A 17,116-nucleotide genomic window follows, 5' to 3' on the forward strand; every position below is an offset into this window, starting at 1 on the left:
TGAGGAAGGCAAATGCAATGTTGGCATAAAATGTCTAGAATGCATGAGCAAGGATGTGAAGCTTTATAAGCTACGAATGAGGCCTCACCTTGAGTATTGTTAACAGTTTTGGGCACCTCAGCAAAGAAAAGATGTGCTGGCATTGGAGAGGGTTCAGAAGAGGTTCACAGGGATGATTCTGGGAATGAAAGGGTTATCATACAAGGAACGTTTGATAGCTCTGGGTCTACACTCGCTGGAATTTAGAAGATAGGGTAGATGTGGAAAGGATGCTTCCCATGGTGGGGAAGTCTAGGACAAGAGGGCAAAGCCTCGGGATATAGGGGTGTCCAGTTAAAACAGAGATGAAGAGAAATTTCTTTAGCCAGAAGATGATGAACTTGTGGAGTTTGTTACCACAGGCAACTGTGGAGGCCAGGTCGTTGGGTGTAAATGAGGCAGAGATCAGAGGGCACACATTTGGGTGTATTTAAGGCAGAGTCTCAGATGGTAAACATTTGAGTTTAAGCCTAACTAAGCTTCCCAGTGAGGTCTGAGGTTACCTGAAATGGAAGGTGGTAGCGGCGCATAAAATTTCAATCTTTAAAAGGTGTTAGGACATTTTTTTGTCATGCAGTGAATGGGTTGCCGGAGATCGGTATGACAACCGGCCTGGACCTGTGGTGTATTGTTGTATGATTCTATCACTCCCTGTTTCATACTGTAGGTAGGTAAACAGAACTGCACCCAATTTTCTGTACACTTATAGATAGGTTGCCGATATCTCAAATCTAATTTGACCCCGAATTCACCAAATTCCATCCTTTGAGAATTATCGAGTGCTTTAGACCGCCGGAGTATAATATCTGCCGATTTTATTTCATGGAGAAAGGAAACAAAACTCATCTACGCACGTCCCGTCTCGTTTTCCATCTATACGGTGCAGTCGCTCGTCGATGTGGATGGCAGATTAGCCACTCCAGCCCCTCGTACAGCTTGGGAGAGGTAAAGATGGCGGAGGTTATGGAATATTGTGTGCTGGACGCGGTGTGGAGTAGTTGGTGAAGACAAGAGGAACATTATCCCTAGTGTGGCCCCAGGAGGAGGGGTTGATGGCGGATGTGCACGAAATGAAAGAGATGTAGGCGAAGGCAGTGTTGATGGTGGAGGAAGGGAAGCCACTTTCTTTGAAGAAAGAGAACACCTCTGTAGTTCTGGGATGAAACGTGTCGTCCCAAGAGCAGGTGCAGCGGAGAAGAAGGAACTGAGAAAGTGATGACATTTTTATAAGTGACAGGGTTGGAAGAGGTATAGTCCAGAGAGATGTGAGAGTCAGTAGATTTATAAAAGATATCAGTGGATAGACTGTCTCCAGAGATGGAAACAGATAGCTCGAAAAAGGGGAGGCAGGTGACAGAAATGATCGAAGTAAATTTGAGAGCAGGTAGGAAGCTAGAGGCAAAGTTGATGAAACCGACGCGCTCAGCATGGGCGAAGAAAGCAGCACCAATGCAGTGTAGGAAGAATTGTGGAGAAATGCCGGTGTAGGCTTGGAACATGGATTGTTCCCTGTAGACAACAGAAGGAAGTGAGAGAAGCCGAGGTAGAAATTATTGATGGTGAGGACCAGCTTCGCCAGACGAACGAGAGTGGTGGTGGAGGGGAGCTGGTTAGGTCTGGTATCCAGAAGGAAACGGAGGGCTTTAAGGCCCTCCTGATGGTGGATGGAGGTGTATAGGGACTGGACGTTCGTGCTGAAAATGGGACAATCGGGGCCAGGGAACTTAAAGTCATTGAAAAGATCAAAAGCGTGTGAAGTGTCACGGATGTAGGTAGAAAGGGACTGAACCAGGAGGGATAAAGAGTCGAGGAATGTAGACTCATGTTCGGTGGGGCAGGAGCAGGTAGAAACAATGTTACTACTTGGACAGGGAGGTTTATGGATCGTGGATAGGAGGTAGAAAAGGGAGGTGCGAGATAAAGGAACTATGAGGTTGTTGGTAGTGGATGGAAAATCCCCAGAGTCGATAATGTCTGTAATGATGCCGGAGAAAATTGTCTGATGCTCCTGTTCAAGGGGTAAGTAAGGCGAGGAGTTTGCGAGTTACCGCTTGACCTAAGCCGATAAAGCTCTGAGTCCTGGGATCTTAACTTCTTAGGAGGAAATGGGAGGGACAAATCTCCTGTTTCTCACACAGAAAGCATGTCTAGCGAGCTCCCAGAGAAAGCTGTACTGGCGGGTACAATTATAATGTTTAAGGGATATTAGGAGAAGGTTAGGTAGGTTATGAAATTTATTCAGTGGCACTGCAGAACAGAGGATATTGTAGTCAGAGGCCCTGGAGATTCCTCGACCGGAAGGAACTTTATGACTGCCCGTAATTTCATCACTGGTAATTCATATGAGGAACAAAACATCGCAAATCATTGGCCCATGATTCCACAACTTTCATGACGTTTTCCACGGTAAAAACTGATGAGAAATTTTGACTATCAATCTTGCCCACCTTCCGTGGTTCCAGACATAGCTAGTTGTTTTTTTAAAGAGCCACATTCTCTCCCTAGCTAACCGTTTTACTCCTGATGAATCTGTTGGCGATTTCTTCACCCTTGCCTGTCAGATCCATCTCCTTTCCTACCCTTGATTTCCCTCTTAATTTTCCTCCTGCACGTCAGATGCAACTTGAGTGATGCGCCTGGCCGGACTGTCGAAAGCCAATTGCGTGCGGCCTTTTCCTGACCCGAGTCTTGCAATTTATCGCCAACTAGGGTCTTCGGAAGTTTCCAGTTATTCCCATCATCCTAACCGGAATATCATGTCTCTGCACTCTTGATGGCACAATTTTATAATACTCTTTTGACACACTGGCCGTTATAAATCGAAATATTGAGTACTGGATTTGGGCTGTTATGTTCAAATTGTTTACGACATATTTGATCCCTAATTTGAATTATTGCGGCAGTTCTGGTAACCTACCTCCAGGAAAGTTGTCAATAAGATTGAAAGAGTACAGAAAATATTTACAAGCGTAATGCCGGGACGGGTACCTGAGTTACATGGAAAGGTTGAATAAATTAAGACTATTTCCCGGAATGCAGGGGATTGAAGGGAGATTTGACAAAGGTACACAAAATTATGAGTGGCATATATTGGATAAATGCAAGCATACTTTTTTCCAATGAGTTTGGGTGAAACTTGAACTAGGGGTTGAGGGTGAAATGTTAAGTATTTACAGTGCATGAGAGGGGAGTTTCTTCACTCAGAGATTACCGAAAATGTGGAAATAACTTTCAGCGGAGACGGTGGATGCAGATTCGATTTCAGCATTTATGATACGTTTGGAGAAGTACATGGACGGGAGGGGTATAGAGGGCTATGGTCCAGCGATCCAATTGATCGAAATAGACAGAATAATAGTTTAGCATGGACTAGATAAGCTGAAGGGCTTGCTTCTGTGTTGTAGTGCTTTATGAGTCCCACTTGTCAGACATGTCTGGTAGACCAATTAATAGTACCAGCCAAGAGACCTCTGCATGTTAAAAGACATAATGATAGTTCAGAAGAAAAGGAATCGTGCACAGTTAGCGGAAATACACTTAATATTGTTGATATAGCGAGGATTCAAGTCCATAGCTTCCTTAAAATGGCTGCACGCGTTTAAAGTGGTAGCAAAGAAAGCTTATCGCATGCTTGCATTTATTAGGCGAGACACTGAGTTTAAGAGTCAAGAATTTACGTTGCTCTTTATCAAACTCTGGCTAAGCCACATTTGGAGTACTGGATACAATTCCAGACACCGCTCAGAAGAAAAGATGTGGGCGCTTTCGCAAGGGTGCAGAAGAGGATGCTAATTTGACGGGTGGCCATGTTTTTGAGGAGAATTTAGAGAAGTCTTACTTGTTTTATCGGAGAGTCGGTGGACCATAGAAATTTAGATCGGAAGTGAGGCACTGATAGGGTAGACAGTCGGTATCTTTTACCCAGGCCCGAAATGCTTAACATTAGAAGGCGTGCATTTCGGGAGACAGGAGATATATGGGGATAAGTCCTTACATAGGGAGAGTACTGGGTGTCTGAAATGCGCTGCCAGCTGTGGCGCTGGAGGCAATTACGACAGAGCCGTTGCAGACTCTTAGAAAGGCACGTGAATGCACAGAAAACGGAGTGGCATGAACAAGGTAGGAAGCAGAGTTCACGTAGAAGTTTAGTTTCTGGACTTGACACATATCCTTGGGCCCAAGGACCTGTACGCTGTTTTGTATTCTATAAGGAGGTGTGTATAGAGTAAAAAACTATACAGCACAGGAACAGGCGCTTCCTCCCTCAAAGTCCATACGGCCACAATGCGAATTTGTCTAATTCCATTCGACTGTACACAATCACCATCACACATTCGCTGCATGTTCCTATCTCCACAGAATTTTTCTTAAACGTACCTATATCATGTAGATGACAAAATCGCATTGTTACCAGAAGGTAAGGGTTTATGGAAAGGAATAAATGTCTCAGCTGCGATCGACGGTGGTGGAGGGAGGGCGGGGGGTCGGGATGTGGGGGTTGGGGCTTGAAGGGACTGTTTTTTTTTAACTCCATAACGCATTTGCGATTCATAACGCACTGTCTGTGAAATGTGCTGGAGGGAGAGGTTCCCACAACATTTAGGACACGTCTGGAGCAGCGGTTAATTTTTCAAAGCATATAGATTTCTGGGTAAAATCGAATTAGACGACTGGCCATCGATGGTCAGCATGTATAGTGGTCGAATGTCATCTTTCTGCGGTTGCATAGCTCCCGTGAGCTGCAAATGATGTTACTCGCCCCTCTGCCAGCGCCGCTCACTATTCACTTCTGTGTGCTTCTCTTGCAGGCGCGATGCGACTGAGACTGACGAACGGAACGACTCGATGCTCCGGACGGGTGGAGATCTGGCACAACGGTACCTGGGGCACGGTCTGCAAGAAAGGCTGGGGCCCAAAGGAAGAGGAGGTGGTCTGCCGTCATCTCGGATGCGGATTCGGCGGAGGGAGGGTGCAACACAGTTTCACTGCCCTTTCCACCTCGAGCACTCAAGTCTGGCACGTTGACTGCAGTGGAACAGAGTCCTCACTTTGGCATTGCGACCTGAAGCAAGATTGCGGTTTTCGGAGAGACGCAGAACTAGCCTGTGACGGTAAGCTCCCACTGGGCAGAGGAATGTAGCCGATCTGCGGTCACAGATTACTAGCAGGATTCACACAGCCTCGCCCTTTACGCTGGGCGCTATCGTAGCGTCGCGGTTAGCGCGACGCTATTACAGCTCGGGGCGTTTTGCAGTTCGGAGTTCAAATCCGCCACCATCCGTAAAGAACTTGTACAGTAACTGGGTACTCCGATTTTTTTCTGCACAGTTCAAAGACGTACCGGTTAGGAGGTGAATCTGTCATTACAAATTATGTTTATTAGGTGGGTGGGTAGCTGGCCTGAAGGGCCTGTTGCGATCTGTATTTCTCACTTAAAAACTCAAATATACTGACATAATGTAATTAGAGCTAGAAATGGTTTTACATTACTGAGATACGGTGAAAAGCTTACATTGTATACAGTTCAAATAAATCAAATCACCGTGCATTGAGGTAGAGCAAGATAATTAAAAAGAATAATAGGGTGCAGAGAAAAGTATAATAAAGAGAATGCTCAGTGCACACAAACAATAAGGCGCAGGGGCCACAACGGTGCAGACTGCGAGGTGAACGAGAACTCTGTTTAACAGTCTTATACAGTGGTGCTAGACAGTTTGTGAACCCTGTAGAATTTCCTATATTGCTCCATAAATATGATCTAAAACGTGATCAGATCTTCACGTGAGTCCTAAAATTAGATAAAGAGATCCCAATTAAATAAGCAATACAAAACATTATACTTCCCCGTTTATTTATTGAGAAAAATGATCCACTATTAAATGTATCTGGTGGAAAAATTATGTGAACCTTTGCTATCAGTAACTTGTGTGACAACCTTGGACAGCAATAAATTCAACCAAACGATTCCAGTAACTGTTGATCAGGCTTGCACATCGACTTGGAGGAATCTTTCCTCCTTATAAAACTGAATCAGCTCTGGGATGCTGGTGGCTTCCTTGCATGAATCGCTTGCTTCAGGTCCTTCCACACCATTTAGACTAGAAGACCAAGATAAAGGATCAGAGGTCGGCCATTCGGCCCATCGAGTCTGCCCCGCCATTTTATCATGAGCTGATCCATTCTCCCATTTCGTCCTACTCCCCCGCCTTCTCACCATAACCTTTGATGCCCTGGCTACTCAGATACCTATCAATCTCTGCCTTAAATACACCCAATGACATGGTCTCCACAGCCGGCCGTGGCAACAAATTCCATAGATTCACCACCCTCTAGCTAAAAAAAATTCTTCGCATCTCTGTTCTTAATGGGCGCCCTTCAATCCTTAAGTCATGCCCTCTCGTACTAGACTCCTCCATCATGGGAAACAACTTTGCCACATCCACTCTGTCCATGCCTTTCAACATTCGAAATGTTTCTATGAGGTCCCCCCTCATTCTTCTAAACTCCAAGGGATACGATCCAAGAGCCGACAAACGTTCCTCATATGTTAACCCTCTCATTCCCAGAACCATTTTAATGAATCTTCTCTGTACCCTGTCCAAAGTCAGCATATTCTTTCTTAAATAAGGAGCCCAAAGCTGCCCACAGTACTCCAAGTGAGGTCTCACCAGCACCTTATAGAGCCTCAACATCATATCCCTGCTCCTATACTCTATTCCTCCAGAAATGAATGCCAACATTGCTTTTGCCTTCTTCACCACCGACTTAACCTGGAGGTTAACCTTAAGGTATCCTTCACGAGGACTCCCAATTCCCGCTGCATCTCAGAACTTTGAATTCTCTCCCCATTTAAATAATAGTGTTCCCGTTTATTTCTTCTGCCATAGTGCATAACCATACACTTTCCAGCATTGTATTTCATTTGCCACTTCTTCGCCCATTCTTCCAATCTATCCAAGTCCCTCTGCAGACTCTTTGTTTCCTCAGCACTACCGGCCCCTCCACCTATCTTTGTATCATCAGCAAACTTAGCCACAAAGCCATCTATTCCATTATCCAAATCGTTGATGTGCAGCGTAAAAAGAAGCGGCCCGAACACGGACCCCTGTGGAACACCACTGGTAACCGGCAGCCAACCAGAATAGGACCCCTTTATTCCCACTCTCTGTTTCCTGCCAATCAGGCAACGCCCTATCCACTTATGTAACTTTCCCATAATTCCATGGGCTCTTATCTTGCTAAGCAGCCTCATGAATGGCACCTTGTCAAAGGCCTTCTGAAAATCCAAATATACAACATCCACTGCATCTCCCTTGCCTAGTCTACTTGTAATTTCCTCAAAAAAATTGTAATAGGTTTGTCAGACAAGATTTTCCTTTAGAGAAACCATGCTGAGTTCTGCCTATCTTGTCATATGCCTCCAGGTACTCGGTAACCTCATCCTTGACAACCGACTCCAACAACTTCCCAACCATCAATGTCAAGGTAACAGCTCTATAATTTCCTTTCTGTTTCCTTGCCCCCTTCTTAAATAGCGGAGTGACATTTGCAATCTTCCAGTTCTCTGGAATCATGCCAGAACCTATCGACTTTTGAAAGATCATTGCTAATGCCTCCGCAATCTCCACAGCTACTTCCTTCAGAACACGAGGGTGTATTCCATCTGGTCCGTGAGATTTATCTACCCTTAGACTATTCAGCTTCTTGAGTACTTTCTCTGTCGTAATTGTGACTGCGCACACTTCTCTTCCCTGCCACCCTTGAGTGTCCGGTATACTGCTGATGTCTTCCTCAGTGAAGACTGATGCAAAATACTCGGTCAGTTCCTCTGCTATCTCCTTATCTCCCATTACAATTTCTCCAGCATCATTTTCTATCGGTCCTAGATCTACTCTCACCTGTCTTTTACTCTTTATATACTTGAAAAAGCCTTTAGTATCCTCTTTGATATTATTTGGTAGCTTCCTTTCATAGTTCATCTTTTCCCTCATAATGACCTTCTTAGTTTCCTTTTGTAAGCTTTTAAGAACTTCCCAATCCTCTGTCTTCCCACTAATTTTTGCTTCCTTTTATGTCCTCTCCTTTGCTTTAACTTTGGCTTTGACTTCTCTTGTCAGCCACGGCTGCCTCCTTTTTCCATTCGAAAATTTCTTCTTTTTTGGAATATATCTGTCTTGTACCTTCCTCACTTCTCGCATAAACTCCAGCCACTGCTGCCCTGCCGTCCTTCCCGTTAGTGTCCCTTTCCAGTCATCTTTGGCCAGTTTCTCTCTCATGCCACTGTAATTTCCTTTACTCCACTGAAATACCGACACATCGGATTTCGGCTTCTCTTTTTCAAATTTCACAGTGAACTCAATCATATTATGATCACGGCCTCCTAAGGGTTCCTTCATCTCAATTTCTCTAATCACCTCCGGTTCATTACACAATACCCAATCCAGTACAGCCGACCCCCCAGTGGACTCAACAACAAGCTGTTCTAAAAAAACGATCTCGCAGACATTCTATAAATTCTCTCTCTTGAGATCCAGTGCCGACCTGATTTTTCCAATCCACTCGCATATTAAAATACCCCACAATTATAACACTGCCCTTCTGATAAGCCTTTTCGATTTACTGTTGTAATTTGTAGTCCACATCACTGCAGCTGTTTGGAGGCCTGTATATAACTGCCATCAGGGTCTTTTTACCCCTGCGATTTCTTAGCTCAACCCATGAAGATTCGGCACCTTCCTATCCTCTGTCACCTCTTTCTAATGATTTGATATCATTTCTTACCAATAAAGCCGCGCCACCCCCTCTGCCTACCTGCCTATCCTTCCAATACACCGTGCATCCTTGGACGTTCGGCTCCCAGTGACATGCATTCTTTAGCCACGGCTTAGTGATGGCCACAATATCATTCCTGCCAATCTGTAGCTGTACGACAAGATCATCCACCTTATTCCTTATGCTGCGTGCATTTAAGCATAACACCTTAAGACCAGTATTTGGTACCTTTTATATTTCAATAGGATTAAGGTCAGGATTATGACTCCACCATTACAAAACACGAATTCTCTTCTTTTTACACGATTTTGTTGTTTATTTAGTCTTGTCTTTTGGATCATTGTGTTGTTGCATTATCCAACTTCTATTAAGCTTCAGGTTTCGGGCTGCTACCCTGACATTCTCTTGCAAAATATCTTGATACAATCTTGAATTTATTCTTCCCTGTAAGCTGTCCAGACCCTGATGCAGCAAAGCAGCCCCAAACCATGATGCTCCTTCCAATTACTTCACAGTTGGGATGAGGTTTTGGTACTGCTGTGCAGAGCCCTTTTTCCTGCAAACATAGCAACGTGCATTTCTGCCAAAACATTCACCTTTTGTTTCACTGTCCAGTGAACATTGTCCCGGAATCGTTGTAGAACATCCAGGTGGACTTTTGCAAACTTCAGACGTGCAGCAATGATTTTCTTTGGAGAGAAGTGGTTTCCTCCGTGGCATGCTTCTATGAACACCATTTTTGTTCAGTGTTTTTCTTACAGTGGACACATGAACAGAGACTTTAGCAAGTTCTAAAGATTTCGGCAGGAGTTTTGCTGTTACCCTTTGGTTCCTTTCCACCTCATTCAGCATCGCACGTTGTGTTCTTGGTATGATCTTGCAGGATGCCCACACCTAGGGAGAGTAGCAACAGTACTGAATTTCCACCATTTGTAGGTGTTTTCTCTTACTGTGGACTATTAAACACTGAAGTCTTTAGAAATGCTTTCTCGCCTTTTTCATCTTAATGCATCTCTACCATTTTCCCTCTAAAATCCCTTGAAAGGCATGGTGAACATAAACAAATCTTTCTTGAGAAACGTAGGCTCTGTCAGGAACCTGATTTTGTATGTGGTTTTATAGGGCAGCGTACCACTGCAACCTATACCTCCAATCTAACCTCATTGATTTAAACATCTGACTCCTAATGGCTTACCCCAGATTACATACTTTTCCCAACAAATTCATGTAATATTGGAAGATTCTTCTCAATAAATAAATGAACAAGTTTTATTTATTTAATTGGGTTCTTTTTTTAATCTAGCTTTAGGACTTATGTGAAGATCTGATCACATTTACGGAGAAATAGAGAAAATTCTACAGGATTCACAAATCTTCTAGCACCACTGTAACAATGGGATATATGCTGTCCTTGAGATTGGTGGCATGTACTTCAAAGCATTTTTTTAAATCTACCCGATGGAAGAGGAGAAAAATGAGTATGTCCGCTGTGGGCGGGAGTCTTTGATTATGGTGGCTGATTTACATTGGCTGCAAGAAGTGTAAATATAGGGGAAGCTGATTTCCGTGATGTGCTGGGCCGTGTCCACAACTCTTTGCAGTTTATTGCGGTCACGGGCAGACAGATGCCATACAAAACTGTGATGCATCTAGATAGGTTGCTTTCTTTGAAATTGCTAAGAGTAGACGAGGTCATGCCAATCTTCCTTAGCCTCCCGAAGGTGGACCGGGACATTGCAAATTTCTTTAGCCTCTTCAGGTGGCAGAAGCGTTGGTGACCTTTCATGCCCGGGGCCTCTATGTGTTTGGACAGTCTAATTGTGAACTTAAAATGTCAGCCCTCTCAGCCTCAACGTCTTTGACGTACTTAGGAGAATATGCACCGATATCCTCTCCCCATGAAGCCAATGACCAGTTGTTTTGTTGAGGGAACGCTGTTGCCATAACACCACACTACGAAGTCCTCTGTCTCTTTTCCGCGACTCATCATTCTTTGACATAACGCCTGTTAGGTTTTGCAAGCATGTAGATGTAGTTAGAGCAGAGTCTGGCCACGCAGCGGTGAGTGTAGCCGAACTGTAGTCACGGGATGTAGACGCAACCTTGTGCATCAGCAGTTTTGAGAAGAACCGTGGCGGAGTGTGGGTGCTAATTGCAGATCATTAGTCAGGAAGTTTGATATCCATTTATAGAGGGAGGTATTGATTCCCAGGTTTCGGAGTTTGGTGGTGAGAATGCTTGGAATTATAGTATCGTTGTAAGCATCATGAGCTTTACTAGTTCGGAAAAATATCGTGGGCCGAATGGCCTCTTCCAGTCCTGTGCTGTTCTACGTTCTATACTTATATTTGCATATCAACTGCAGGTTTCCATTAATTTTGTTTTTGCAGATCAACCGACGAGACCATCGATATTAATCGTGGGCTCCAGACACACTTTCTTGGAAGGAGAAGAAATAACCATCTGGTGTTCAGCCCAACCGTTTTACAGGGAGAGCATTTTCTACTTCAACAACCGTTACGAGCCCTCTTCTGAAATATCATTGGCGGCTTCCGCTTATGAATTCAGCGTTTCCTTCCTGATCGCAAACGTGACTGCGAAGCAGAGTGGGGATTATTTGTGCCGTTATCAGACCCATCGAGACGGAGTGTGGGTCGACTCAGCTAGTTCCTCTGTGACGATTACGGTGCAAGGTGGGTGGTCCGACTATTGGGTAATACGTTGGACTCGTCAATGCTGCCCCGTCAACCTGATGAGGACAATACCTGGCAAGCAGGCTAATCTCTGTTTGCGCAATGGAGGCAGGTAATTCGAAGTTTTCGGATCAGGACCCTGCTAATGGAACTAGGTCAGTTTCACATCTTTGTCGGCTTTAACCAGATGGGCTGTTTTCATGCTCTTCGACTCTACAACATTATTGGCGTTGTGGACAGTGTAGAAGAATGCCAAATAATATAGTGGCTATAGATTATTTACAGGTATGGGCTGAGATGTGGCAGATGGAGTTTAATCCAGCCAATCGTGAGACAATATTGACAGTTTCTAATCAGTCTCCGCCTTTCCATGTAGTTGTAGACCATGTTGTTCAGAATCCCAGCAGTGATGACACTCAAATAGGACAATTAAAGCTGCTGCGCAGGTTGACTCTGTGGTTAAGAAGGCATATTGTGCATTGGCCCTCATCAACAGTGGGACTGAGTTTAAGAGCCGAGAGGTAATGTTACAGCTATATAGGAACCTGGTCAGACCCCACTTGGAGTACGGACCTGATTTCTGGTCACCTCACTACAGGAAGGATGTGGAAGCTATAGAAAGGGTGCAGAGGAGATTTACAAGGGTGTTGCCTGGATAGGGGAGCATGCCTTATGAGAATAGGTTGAGTGAACTTGGCCTTTTCTCCTTGGAGGGACGGAGAATGAGAGGTGATCTGATAGAGGTGTATTAGATGATGAGAGGCATTGATCGTGTGGATAGTCAGAGGCTTTTTCACAGGGCTGAAATGGCTAACTCGAGTGGGTACAGTTTTAACGTGCTTGGAAGTAGGTACAGAGGGGATGTCAGGGGTAAGTTTTTTCATGGAGTGCGTGGAATGGGCTGCTGGCAACGGTGGTGGAGGCGGGTACGATAGGGTCTTTTAAGAGACTCTTAGATAGGTACATGCAGCTTAGAAAAATAGAGGGCTATGGGTAACCCGAGGTAATTTCTAAAGCAAGTACGTTTTCGGCACAGCATTGTGGGCCGAAGGGCCCGTGTGGTGCTGTAGGTTTTCAATGTTCTATGCTCTATGATCTATGACGCTGAAGGTTTCTAATCATTCGCTGCATTTCCAAATGCCAGTAGATCATGGTCTTCAGAATCCCAATATTGATATTAGCCTGCAGTTTACTGGCTTGTCGTTATATCCTTTTTTGAAGAAAGGCAAAACAACAGACACCTTTAGCAAACCAGTTATTGGACGTTAGTTAAGTAAAATCAAAACACCCCTGCAAGAGCTTCTGAAATTCCACCTTAGCTTCCCACAACATCCTTGGCTACACGTGTGGGGAGACGGGAAATGTTGAAACCACAAGTTCGACCCAGTCCTACTCTTTGAATCTCCAATAAATGCAACCCTAGATCACCGGCTTCGCTCTTCTCACAAGCTCGCGATCACAGGCGTCAATTATTTGAGACTTTTCCGCACACTTCATAATTATTCGCTCAATCAGAATATGACGTGCAATTTGCCACAGAAATCCTGTGTAAAGAAATAAAATTACCACGAATTGTAACAATAAATAAATAATGCAAAGGGTAGGGATTATGGGATATTGTTCATGGGTCTATGTACTGTTTAGAAATCTGATGACAGAGGGAAATGCTGTTTTTGAAAAGTTTGCTCTGGGTCTTCTGGTTCCTGCATCTCCTCCAGATGGTGGTTAAAGAAGGAGGGCTTGTACCGGATTGCGACGAGCCTTAGCAATGGATACACCACCTCTTTAATTTGGTCTCGTTCTTGGGCAGTGCTACGTCAATGATCGACCTGGCTATGTGTATAACTCATCCACAGCCTCTTACGATTCTGTCAATGGGAGCACTAAGAATGTTCTCCACGGTACATATATAGAATAATGTAGGGTGACATACCGAAACTCACAGACACCTACGTTAAACCAATTCCTCTACAACAGGGCGCCAACCCGAAAAATCGATTCCTTCTCTGACTCCACAGAAGCTACTTGTCCCTCCGTGGTTCTCTAGAAGCTTGCCGTTGTCTTTCGCTCACGACTCCATCATATGCTGGACAAATTTGCTTTGCAGTTAGCATGCTTTCTGTGTAGGACCCTTTCAGGTAATCCTGTTTGCTCCCATGACCCCAGAGACAGGTTGGTAGGCGAATTGACCCGCCGCAAGCTGCGCCGTGTATTGGGGAACGGCAGAATCTGGCGTTGCCACAACAGGGGAGGAGGGTGTCGTTGGAGGGGGTTTGGGGTAGTGGTGTGGTGTGGTTAGTTGAGGTGGATCCCTATGGAGTGTCGGAGTAGGTGGGGACTGGTGTGTTAGTTGTTTGGTTAAGGCAAATTTCTGTTTAATAAAGAAGTAGTCCGGCCAATCGAGACGATTAAGATGTTCTCCTTAGGGTTTATTCCCATAAGGGCGAACACCTTTGAGGCTTTGTTTAGCGTGATGCACTGATAGCCACCACAATGTCCTTTACAGATCGTGGTCAGTCTAATGGCATGGAATGAGAGATGACTGGGGATCCGTCACTGCTGAAGCCTTGCTCTGCTCTCACTGCCGTTGTGTTGTGTCATTATCTTCGTCAGCTCCACTGCTGATGTCTTGGTTGGGTCGCTCTCTTTCTGGGTGCTCCCCCGTGGCCTTACCAGCACGTGCAGCCCAAGCAAGAGCTCAGCTCCAAGTGGCATCTTTATCGGGATCTCAGAAACTCACTAACTTCTTCACCACGACAGGGCAAGCATCTTGCTTAATATGAATGAATGCCGGAGCAAGCGGGCGTGGATAGTAGTCGCTGGGCACTTGCAATAACACATGTGCCACGGAATTGGGACTCCTCGAGAAACCAGCATGGTTTCGATGGGCGGAATGTCTTCCTTCTTTGCCGCAATGAATTATGAGAAAATTGCAGCCTGCAGTGGGACCCTGTGCTACTCAATCGAAAGTTAAATCGCATTGTTCCTACCGATCCCAGATATTGATCCTGTTAACCTCAGAACCCACCGTTCGAAATTGTAGCCTTGAAATCTGTCTTGCAAATTCAATTCTATGTTTTTATGTATCTTTCCAGACCAGCCCTCGAAGCCGACACTTGAAGTCTCACCTACCGACAGTTATCATGATCTGTACAGAAAGTTAACATGTTCCGCTTCCAGCAAATACGTGCTAAATATCATTTCCCTGCATAAGGAGGGACGGAAGAATCGAGTCGGCGTTTTGAGGATCAATGCTGGGCGACCTTCTGCAACTTTCCATATCCCCAATACTGACAAACGAAACAGCGGCAACTACACGTGCCGATATAAAGTGCAGGCATTTGGGAGAACATACAACTCAGCGGAAAGCAACTCAGTGCAGCTAGAAATAGGCAAGAGGAAATGTTTGTGTGGTTGTTGTGTTCTGGGCTGCAGTCTCTCCCTTTCTTGTTTACAGTTCTCATTCTGTCTCTGTCAGCCTTTGCATCTGGTCAGCTGTCGCTCTATATCTCCCTCACTCTTTCGTTACTTACCCTTCGCTTCTCCTTGTCTCTCCTCTCGCTGTCAACAGCCCTTTCTCCACATCCATCTCTCCCCTTCCTTCTTGCTGACTTCTCTCTCTCCCCGAATCGCTCACCGTCCCCTCGGCCGATTTTAGTTTTAACCACGCTTTCTCATGGACTATCCAGCACGTCACCCCCTCCCATTGCCGTTACTAGCTCTCTGCCTCCGTTTCCCTTTTTATCAGGATTTCCGAAAAAAACCCTCCAATTCCGCCTTTCCATTCTGCTCCTCTCTCCATTTCTCATCCGTCTTCTGTCTCACCCCACCGCTCTTTCCTTCTGTCTCCATCTATCTATCTATTTCTGCTGTCAAGCTGTCTTTTACATTGTCTTCACCTCCATCTCCACCTGTTTGCTTTGCTATATCAGCATATCTGGTCTCTCTCTCTCTCTCTCTTCCCAACCCCACTCTCTCCACCTCTCTTGCCTTTTCTTTCTCCCTCTCCTCCCCCTGCTTCTCCATTCTCGTTTTTCTCTACCTGATCCCCTGGCTCTCTCACTCTCTGACTCTCAATGGGATTCTATGGTCAACTCCTGCTTTCGTATACCCGTTTATGGGGACGTACAACAGGCGCCACCAGGATCACTCTCTCCTTTTCTGTCTGTCTGTCTCTCTCATTGCAACTGCGCTCACGGATTCCTTCCCATTCTCTCTTTTCCTCTCTTCATCCCATGTCTCTTAATTTCTCCTCTCCCCATCGACCCTCTCACAAGTCCATATAAACTTACTTTTAATCACGATTTTTTTTACGTTCTGTTTTCCTCCTCCCCTCTCTTTTTCTTACCTTCCTTTCCCCTCTACCGCCTCTGTTCATCACTCTTTCGTTCTCTCTCCCCATCTCTGTCTGACTGTCTATGTCTTTCTCTTCCCCCATCTCTTCCCTCTCGATGACTGCTTTATGTCTCTTTACCTGCCTCATTCTTTACTTACACATCTCCTCCCGGATCTTCTTCCCTGCCGTTTTTCTGTTTCTGTCTCAGCTATTCAATTGTTCGCCTGTGCCCGGTTTACAATTAAATGCGGCAGATGGGACGGAGTGATGTAACGTTCACTTAGGCAATGATAGGGGTCCTGCGGGGATTGGGGAAGAGGGGGAGGAAATCTGCAATTGGATTATTTCATCGGCTTGCCTTACGCCCCTATCCCAGTTTTCCCACACTCCGATGAGCGAGCGTCTCCTTCCTTCATGTCCTGACCCACATTACTTCCACCATGTTGCAGATGATGCCAAACTGACGCTAGTGAATGGACCGGACAACTGCTCGGGGAGGGTAGAGATTCACCATCGAGGCGAAAGGGGGCGCTTCGGAAACGACGGTTGGGACCTGAAAGATGCCGATGTACTTTGCCGCCAGGTGGGCTGCGGGTTTGTGGAATCCCTGCCCAGATTTCGACCGGGAACTGGAGTCATCTGGTACACTTGGGCTGACTGCCAGGATAACGAAAAATCGCTTTGGGATTGCAACCTGCAACGGTACCTCCCTACCAGATACAGGAACAAAGAGCAAGATGCCTCGGCCAAATGTTCCGGTGAGTAACTGTGTAATTTGCTCAAATACATGTATGCACAGGTGTAGTGAAATACCTACCTGCAGTAGGGTCACAGGTATGTAGCATCAAGTAAGCAACATTTCGGAACAATAGCAGAAATTAAACATATACTCAGTGGCAACTTTATTAGATACACTATTAGGTACAGCTGTTAACGAATCAGCCAATCAACTGACAGTTGTTCAATGCATAACAGCATGCAGTCAGGGTTAAGAGGTTCGGTTGTTGTTCAGATGAAACATCAGAAACGGGAAGAAATATGATGTAAATTACTTCGACCGTGGTGCCAGAGGAAGCAACTTGAGTATCTCAGAAACTGCTAACCTCCTTGGATTTTCACGCATAACAGTCTCTAGAGTTTACAGCGAATGGTATGTGTAATTAGCTCTTCGGTCTGTGCGGGGAGCCGGAGAGTGTTGGGCGCTGATATTTCTCCAGCACCTTAATCGGTAAATTCCTGTTTAACGAGATTCGTTAATGCTTTAACTTTGTTAAGT

At 45.2% G+C, this 17,116-nt stretch overlaps 1 protein-coding gene across 1 annotated transcript; it reads left to right on the top strand.

Moving 5' to 3' along the window:
* The first annotated feature begins 4,058 nt into the window (after window positions 1-4,058).
* LOC140189908 (scavenger receptor cysteine-rich type 1 protein M130-like) lies at window positions 4,059-16,606 on the top strand. Its single transcript, XM_072246252.1, has 4 exons — window positions 4,059-4,158; window positions 4,848-5,150; window positions 11,202-11,504; window positions 16,290-16,606. Exons 1-4 carry the CDS (start codon window positions 4,059-4,061, stop codon window positions 16,604-16,606), a joined length of 1,023 nt encoding a protein of 340 aa, XP_072102353.1.
* The last annotated feature ends 510 nt before the right edge of the window (window positions 16,607-17,116 follow it).

This window comes from Mobula birostris, chromosome 29, assembly GCF_030028105.1.
Source record: "Mobula birostris isolate sMobBir1 chromosome 29, sMobBir1.hap1, whole genome shotgun sequence".
Lineage (NCBI taxonomy): Eukaryota > Metazoa > Chordata > Chondrichthyes > Myliobatiformes > Myliobatidae > Mobula > Mobula birostris.

Bases quoted from the DNA above. Each gene is read 5' to 3' on its own strand.
- LOC140189908 (XM_072246252.1), top strand. From the start codon at position 4,059: ATGCGCTGCCAGCTGTGGCGCTGGAGGCAATTACGACAGAGCCGTTGC. The intron at 4,159-4,847 runs GTAGGAAGCAGA...CTTCTCTTGCAG, and splicing joins AACGGAGTGGCATGAACAAG to GCGCGATGCGACTGAGACTG. The intron at 5,151-11,201 runs GTAAGCTCCCAC...TTGTTTTTGCAG, and splicing joins CGCAGAACTAGCCTGTGACG to ATCAACCGACGAGACCATCG.